This window comes from Anomaloglossus baeobatrachus, chromosome 7 (assembly GCF_048569485.1).
Source record: "Anomaloglossus baeobatrachus isolate aAnoBae1 chromosome 7, aAnoBae1.hap1, whole genome shotgun sequence".
Classification (NCBI taxonomy): Eukaryota; Metazoa; Chordata; class Amphibia; order Anura; family Aromobatidae; genus Anomaloglossus; species Anomaloglossus baeobatrachus.
In genome coordinates this window covers 43,672,004-43,680,235 of record NC_134359.1, presented here as the reverse complement: position 1 = coordinate 43,680,235, position 8,232 = coordinate 43,672,004, and the positions used below count along the sequence as shown (strand labels likewise).

General features: G+C 42.3%; 1 protein-coding gene across 1 annotated transcript in view; it reads left to right on the top strand.

Moving 5' to 3' along the window:
• The window catches only part of RBMS1 (RNA binding motif single stranded interacting protein 1), a 230,367-nt gene that overhangs the window by 146,363 nt on the left and 75,772 nt on the right, over positions 1-8,232 (top strand). The window contains exon 7 of the mRNA XM_075317260.1: positions 6,945-7,036. Within this exon, the coding sequence (XP_075173375.1) occupies positions 6,945-7,036 (92 nt within the window). The remainder of the gene's footprint in view (positions 1-6,944; positions 7,037-8,232) is intronic.

Genomic DNA, 8,232 nt, shown 5'->3' with positions numbered 1-8,232 from the left:
AATTTTCTCCAGTTTTTACATTTATAGGTTCACACTTGTGTTTGGAGTTTGTTTCAGTTCCGCTATTTGGGAAAAAATGGATCCATCTCATGACGGTTTACTCTTTCAATCTACTTTTTTCTTCCAAATGCTGGCTTCAACACAAGTGTGAATGTGGCCTTACTGGAACAATACAGTCACTGGATGTGGTCAGTTTTAGTAAATATTTACACTACCAATCTGTCGAGTTATTAAATGGTTGTATTGAGTGCACTTTTGGTACAGGCTGTGTTCACAAGGATGGTTTGTCTAAAGTAGTCACTCTTGCAGCATTTTTTTTTTTGTTAGCAAAATAATGAAAACCTTGATGAAACCCCTATGGAACCCTTTGCAAGTCAATAGGATCTGTTTAGTGGAGTCTTTATTTTTTGCTTCAAGAGAACCTGTCAAGTCCAATATGCACTCAGAACCACGAGCAGTTCTGGGTGCATATTGCTAATCCCGGCCTAACCATCCCTGTATCTAGTAGCATACATAAAGGGATCTTTAGAACAAAGTATTTCTAAAGATCCTTTATGATATGCTAAGGAGCGCAGGGACTAGTCACAAGGGCATTCGTTCCCTTGGCTAGTCGTCCCCCTTAGCATGTAAGCTCTCCCCTGTGGGCGTACGAACATGTTAATGAATGCGCAGTGTCAGAGGATGGTTGCGCTCACCTCTCTGCTGCCATCGTGTCAGAGTTCTGGATTTTGGCTCAGTGCGTGTGATCCTGGACCATTCGGTCATGCGCACTACATGGGTTTGAAGCCAGGACTCTTACACCCGGCTTCATAGTGCGCATAACCAAAAGTCCGGGATTATGCGCACTGAGCCAAAATCCAGGAGTCTGATGCGATGGCAGCAGAGAGATGAATGTGACCATCCTCTGATGCTGTGCGCCCACAGGGGTGTACTAACATGCTAAGGGGGACGACTTGCCAGGGGAAATAACGCCCTTGCAACTAGTCCCTCCGCTCATTAGCATACGATAAAAGATCTTTAGAAATGCTTTTTCTAATGATCCCTTTATCTAGGCTAGTGTATACAGGAACGGTTAGGCAGAGATTCGCAATATGCACCCAGAACTGCTTGTGGCTCTGGGGGCATATTGCACCTGACTTCCCTTTTAAATGCCTCTATTGACCGCAGTTTTGGTACAGGCTGTGTTCACAAGGCTGCTTTGTCTATAGTGGTCACTTTTGCAGCATTTTTATTTATTTTATTTATTTATTTATTTATTTATTTATTTTTAGCAAATGATGAAAACCTTGATAAAAGGTTTGATTGCAAGTCAACAGGGTCTGTTTAGTGGGGACTTTATTTTTTGCTTACGTTAAAGGCACGGTGCATTTGTGAACGGAGCCTTATACAGTTATGGTTTGTGTTTCATTCTCCTTTAAAGTATGCAATAACATAATAGCTTTATTTTTCGTCATTGTTTATTTCTTACATCTTAGCTTTATTTAGTGTAATGATGCGGTGCTGAATATCATTACAGTCCACGTCATACTGATCACATGACAAATGTGTCAAAGGCCAATTTTTGGTATATGTTGCCTTTATAGAGGAAACAATGGAAACATTATACTTTTTTTTTTTTTTTTTTTTTTTTTTTTTTATTTGTCGCACCTATTAGCCAAAAAATATTGGTAAATAAAAGAAAAAAAATACTGTGTAGTCCTTATATTTTTTCTTTTTTTTTTTTTTACAATTCAGATATTTGCTGTATACAGCACGGGTCAAAAGTGTTTTTCTGGTTAGGGAAAGGCGTATCTTCTTCTTCTTTTTTTTTTTATTTATTTTTTTTTTTTTTTCCTGTCGGAGACCATTTACAAGTATTAGGATTTTGACAGGATTACACATCGTGCTAATTGGCTGGTCTAATAAGGAAGGGGTCAATTTTAGCGCCATTTAATTACACGCTCTCCTTTGCTATTATGTTGTGTTCTTCAAAAGGCGAGGCTGAAGGGTTTTTCCTATTTCTTAGCCGTGTAATCATTCCCGACCTCTCCTTTCCCAGGCGCCCATCACGTGAAACCTCCGCGTTAACCCTCTCACTTTTAAGCAGATCTTGTCACCGTGACGTGGGTGGGAGGCAGAGACCTTACATACTATGGCGGCGTCATGTTCCCGGCTATTTGTGTCACTGGGGTGGGGGGCGAAGAGGGGTCTGGACAAGGGAAAGAATTCAGTCAGATGATTTTGATTGCACCATTCTCCCATGAGTAAGCAGCAGAAGACTTCCTGAGGGGCGCGCTGATTTCTGCAATCCTTCTAGTGGGAGGCAAATACTGAAAGTTCTGCAAAAGTTTTTTTTTTTTTTTTTTTTTTCTTTTTTAAAGGTTTGGGCTCAGTAATCTTTATAAATATAAAGTCACATTCTCATTATTCGGGAAAGTTATTTGAGGACATCATCCCATTGTAGACCTGGTGAAGAGCCTGATTTTCTCAGTAAGGGAATAATATCCCAATCATGGAAATCCGTCCATGTCACAGGAGGGGACGGCTTGTCATTTTCTGGGTTTCTGGAGGTGCGATGAAATATTAAGATATACATTAAAGTTTGGACCTCAGTTATTTTTTAGTGATTTCTGCCCAATTGTAAGAGATGGCAATGTCGCTGTGCATCACTGCCAAGGACGCCCAGTGAGCCTCACAATCCGCCACTTAAAGGGAACCCGGTCAGGTCCAATATGCACCCAGAACCGCGAGCAGTTCTGGGTGTATATTGCTAATCCCTGCCTAACCGTCCCTGTATCTAGTAGCATAGATAAAGAGATCTTTAGAAAACGTATTTCTAAAGATCCTTCATCATATGCTAATGAAGCTAGGGACTAGTCACGAGGGCATTAGTTCCCTTGGCCAGTTGGCCCCCTTACCATGTTAGCATGCCCCTGTGAGCTTGCTAATGAATGCGTAGCGCAAGAGGCATGGTTGCGCTCACCTCTCTGCTGCCACCACTGGTTTTCGGCTCAGTGCGCATAATCAGAATGTTCCCGGGCCTTCGGTCATGCGCACTACACCAGTTTGAAGCTGGGACGTGTACATCCGGCTTCATAATACGCATGTGTAGCACTCACAGGGCAAGGGTAGAATGTGTTACTCGTCGCCGGGTCCAGGATGTCACGGGTGGCCCTGCCCGGCTTCGTGGCCCCAAGGTGGTGTACAGTAAAAGGGATGAGGATGGGAGGATGGGGGTAGTTGTCTCGTGATGCCACCTGCGGTATGCAGCCAGGGATTAGCTGCCACTGCGGTTGCTGTCCTCTGGGGCGGGTGATATCGCAGCTAGGATGGTTCGGCTTCCCAGGTGACGCTAGGCCCCAGGGAGGATGATGGAGGTGGTAGTAGCCATTAGCGCCGAAGCTGGCAATGAAGGTGACGGACACCTTAGTTGCGGTTCCAGGTCTTTACTCGCTGTCAAAGTGCTGCCCTCAGGGTGCCGGTCACTACCGTCATGGGCCCCAGCCGATCCCGGATCATTTGGAGGTCAGAACCGGTGCGGTAATCTGTGGACCCTAGTTCCTTCTTGTGCTTTAAAAGATGGATCCCTGTGGCCTGAAGCTACTTTGGGACCCCGGTTCCTGTAGTGTTAGCTCCTGTCCCGTATGCAGGTGACTCTGGGCCGTGATGGGGGCCTGACCTTGATCACAACTCTGGACCCTCTGTGCCGCTGTGCTCCGGGAACTTTTGGGGGCCAGAGGGACATACAAGACCTTGCAGATTCTGGTGATACGACGTGAAGTCTGTTCCACCCTAGGGCTCTGCACCCTACACAGCGCCGGTCCCGAGGGAGCAATAAAGCTCTTCCCTCGGTGACCATATTAACTCCTACGTCCCACAGGAGCTACCGAAAAACCCATCTGCTCCTGTCCTCTCCTGCTGGAGAACTCCCTTTCTGTTGTGTCAGCTCCTAATTCCCCTTGGTGGCCGCTCCTCCCCTGGTTTCCTGTCACTAGTGGGTGGTAGCCCCCCATGTTTGGTGACTACCTTTAAAACCCGACCCTAGCCCGGTCCCCAATGGGGAGGGCAACCTGACTGTATGTATGAATTTGTGTGTAGTGGAATAGATACCGACCTCCTCTGAATCCAGGATGAGTACCACACCTTAAGTGAGGTGCAGTACCCTGTGGCGACTGAAGCCTCAGGGGCCCCACACCTGACTGGAAATCCGGGACTTCTGATCATGCACACTGAGCCGAAATCCAAAGCACATTCATTAGCATGATAGTATGCCCAACAGGAGCATGCTTACATGCTAAGGAGGCTGAGTAGCCAAGGAAACTAACGCCCTTGGGACTAGCCCCCTCGCTCAATAGCATATCATAAAGGATCTTTAGAAATACGTTTTTTAAAGATCTCTTTATCTATGCTACTAGATACAGGGACAGTTAAGCAGGGATTAACAATGTGCACCCAGAGCTGTTCTTAGTGGATATTGCACCTGACAGGTTCCCTTTAATTACATATGTAGAAGATTCCTTTTAAAGGGACACAATCCTTAAAAAAAAAAAAAAAAAAAAAAACTTACCTATTGTTTGAACAAAAAAAAAAAAAGCTGCAATCGAAGGGGCTTTGCCAAGTAAGGTAACCAGAGGGTCGCAAAAAAAAATATATTCTTAATGTGATTAAGATATTCTACGCGTTTCCAAACAGATTGGGCTCGTTCATCAGGCTTGTCACAGTTTAAATATGGAGTGCTCCCATTTGGTATGGTTTACATTGTTTAATAAAGTCTCTGCCGAAGAAAAACAAAATCCCTTATCAAAGAAAGGTTGCACTTTTCACTTTGGCCACCGGGGCCAAACTTCCTGTTTCCTGGAACTACACACACACATTAGCCGCAATGGTAAGATAACGACCCTATATTTTTTTTGTATTGAAGCATCTAATGAGCATGTACAAAGGTCGTTCTGAAGGGAGGGAGAGGAGGTGAGCTGTGACATCGCCTATTTTAATCAGTGGATCCTATGCTCTGTGTTTCGTTCTTTAAAGTACCAATTTAGTGGGTCAGAAGCTAGTTAACCCATTTGACACCTAATCCCAGGGGCAGATTTACTTTCACCGTTTTGGCATAATAATAAAAATAAGAAGATAAAATGATAAAATATATTAGTCAAATATATATTAATAAAGAATGATAAAAATATGCAAAATATTAATAAAATAAAAAATCATAAACTAATAAAAAATAACCTTTACAACATTCTGTGGTGCTTTACATAAATCAGCAATACTGTCCCCATAGGGAGTTTAGATTGTGAACCCCAATTAGTATGTCTTTGGAGTGTGGGAGGAAACCCACACAAACACTGCGTAACATAGAAGCTCCTTCTGGATGGTTGGATTTGAACCCAGGACCCCGCCGCCACAAGACAGCGGTGCTAGCCACTGAGCCGCCTCAAGACAGCGGTGCTAGCCACTGAGCCGCCTCAAGACAGCGGTGCTAGCCACTGAGCCGCCTCAAGACTGCGGTGCTAGCCACTGAGCCGCCTCAAGACTGCGGTGCTAGCCACTGAGCCGCCTCAAGACTGCGGTGCTAGCCACTGAGCCGCCTCAAGACTGCGGTGCTAGCCACTGAGCCGCCTCAAGACTGCGGTGCTAGCCACTGAGCCGCCTCAAGACTGCGGTGCTAGCCACTGAGCCGCCTCAAGACTGCGGTGCTAGCCACTGTCTTTCTCGCAATCACCAGGGTCTTAATTGTCAAATGTGTGGTCATGTTTTACCATCGTGCATCTCCTCTAAGGTCTATAAAGGAACACCGTAAGGGATAAGGACTGACATGCATACACCAATATAGTTGTTTCTTTTCTGATCAAAACCCTTGTTGGGCGCTGACAGCTGAGGACGATTTACTCTCCCTCTGCAGTAGATTTTCCCTTTAATTAGCGTCCTCCTCAGCGCTGGGATGTATTGCAGCATGGCCATTCTCCGGGAGGAATGGATATTAAGCTGCAGCTCTATCCAGCCGTATAGATTTGGCTGCTGTCCTTGGAATTGACAAGTAATTGGCACTATGGCTTTAATTGACCATGTCTGCAGCAATCCTGCAATTACTCCTGACAGTGCCTCCATGGCGGCTTATCTTGGTCACTTATGTAGCCGCTCATTATGGTTGTTAGCGCTCTAGTTTAGGACTCTCGTGTTTTTTAACTATTTGCATGGTCATTAGCTGACCTTTTTAAGAGCAGTAATACATAATGATTGTACCTCTACTTTTTAAATTAGAGCTAAATGACTGCTGTCAATGGCGCCCATTCCACTACACTCATGACACAAGTGTTAAGCCACATATGACGCCCTTCACATTTTATGCTATGGCTGCCATACATAGCATTTTACATCATACAAAGTGAATCTGCACCCAACTGACCCCAGTGACTTTTTTTCCTAAATGGCTAATATTAGATGTTAGATATTTAAAAAAAAAAAAAATATATATATATATATATATATATATATATATTTTATAATATATTAATATATATATTAATATATATATATTATATTACTATATATATATATATATTAATATATATATATTATATTACTATATATATATATATATTAATATATATATATATATATATATATATATATTAATATATATATATTAATATATAATTTCTATATATGATCTATAGCTTTTTTTTTTTTTTTTTTTTTATACATTTTATTTTAATTTTGTGGCAAAATATGCAGCAGAAAAACGTAGTGTGTGAATAAGCCCTAAATATGCCACTGAGTTTTCTGTATTCGCCGGTTTGGAGGTGACTAGTACATGTATTTGTCTTCCGTAGCTGACTAGTATTCATGTATTCCGCCTCGGCCTGCACAGACAGGCAGCAGAATTGTGATGCATGGAGCATCTGTGTGCACAGGCCTCTTCCTTTGATAGGTGTATAAATTGTCATGTTTATGATCCGCAGGTTATGGATTTGTAGACTTTGACAGCCCGGCAGCTGCTCAGAAAGCGGTCTCTGCTCTGAAGGCAACTGGAGTCCAAGCACAGATGGCAAAGGTACCTTTCAATGAGTGGCTCTCCCCTGCTGGAGAGGTGTCGGGGGAGGCAGTTGCTTCTGTTTTCTTTGTAAACAAGTCTCTTTTCTTGTGTTTTGCTCCCAGTCGCCACTTTTTAAATGATGTTAATAAGGGGCTGCAGTGGTTGGAGATGAGCCTCTGTCGTTCTTCCTAGCATCTTGACTTTCCTGTCTTTTGATAAATATGACTTAAGGATTTTACGTTCCTTGATCCATTCTCTGCTCCGGTTTCCTCTACAACAAAGGAAACGTGAACCAAGGCAATGGCGCGCTTTCTAAGGCCCTTTATTAAAAAGCCATAGACTGTTTTGTTTTTTTGTTTTCATGCTTCTCTCCTCCATTTGTCAACTGAGAGTGGATAAAAAAAAAAACCAAAACATTAGTGTATATATGCCACCAGTTATGCCACCATGATCCAGACATTTAAGAAGGGATGACCCTTGCCCATGGAGTAGAAATGGCAACCTCTACAACACCAGGAGTGCAAAAAGTGGGGTCTTTGGGGTGTGGAAAAATCCTAATCTCTTTCCACTGTTATATGTGATCTGAGCCATGTGAACAAGGTCTGAGGTCAGCTATGTGGTCAGACGAGTCCACTGTGAACTGAGGTCCAGACCTTTTAAAGTCTGGCTGTTTTAATTTGGTGGATTTTATTTATGTTCACCAACATCTTTGATATGCCATGATTGCTATTACAAACGATCTGGTCTCTAAGTGGGAGATCTGCTCATCCAATAAAAAAAAAAATAATAATGAAATATATATATATATATATATATATATATATATATATATATATATATATATATATATATATATATATATATATATATATATATATATATATATATTATATAACAATATTATTATTATTAACAATAATAATATTATATATTTTTTTTTTTTATTCCAAAATGGAAATTGGGTCTAGGCACAAAGGAGAAGTGAGCAGTGCCTTATTTTTCCTTGGTCCGTGTCCTTTTATTCGTTTTGCCCCAGAACTTACGTAGTTGCATAGTCCTAGCCAACTATTCACTAGAAGTTCATCCAATGTGTGTTTGGCAGATGTGTAATGTGGAGGATTGGGCATGATGAATTTAAACCCTTTTGTACTTCAATCACAGGGATGTCTAAAGTTAAAAACTTGGGCAAAGTCATGGGCCAACCCAGTCGCATG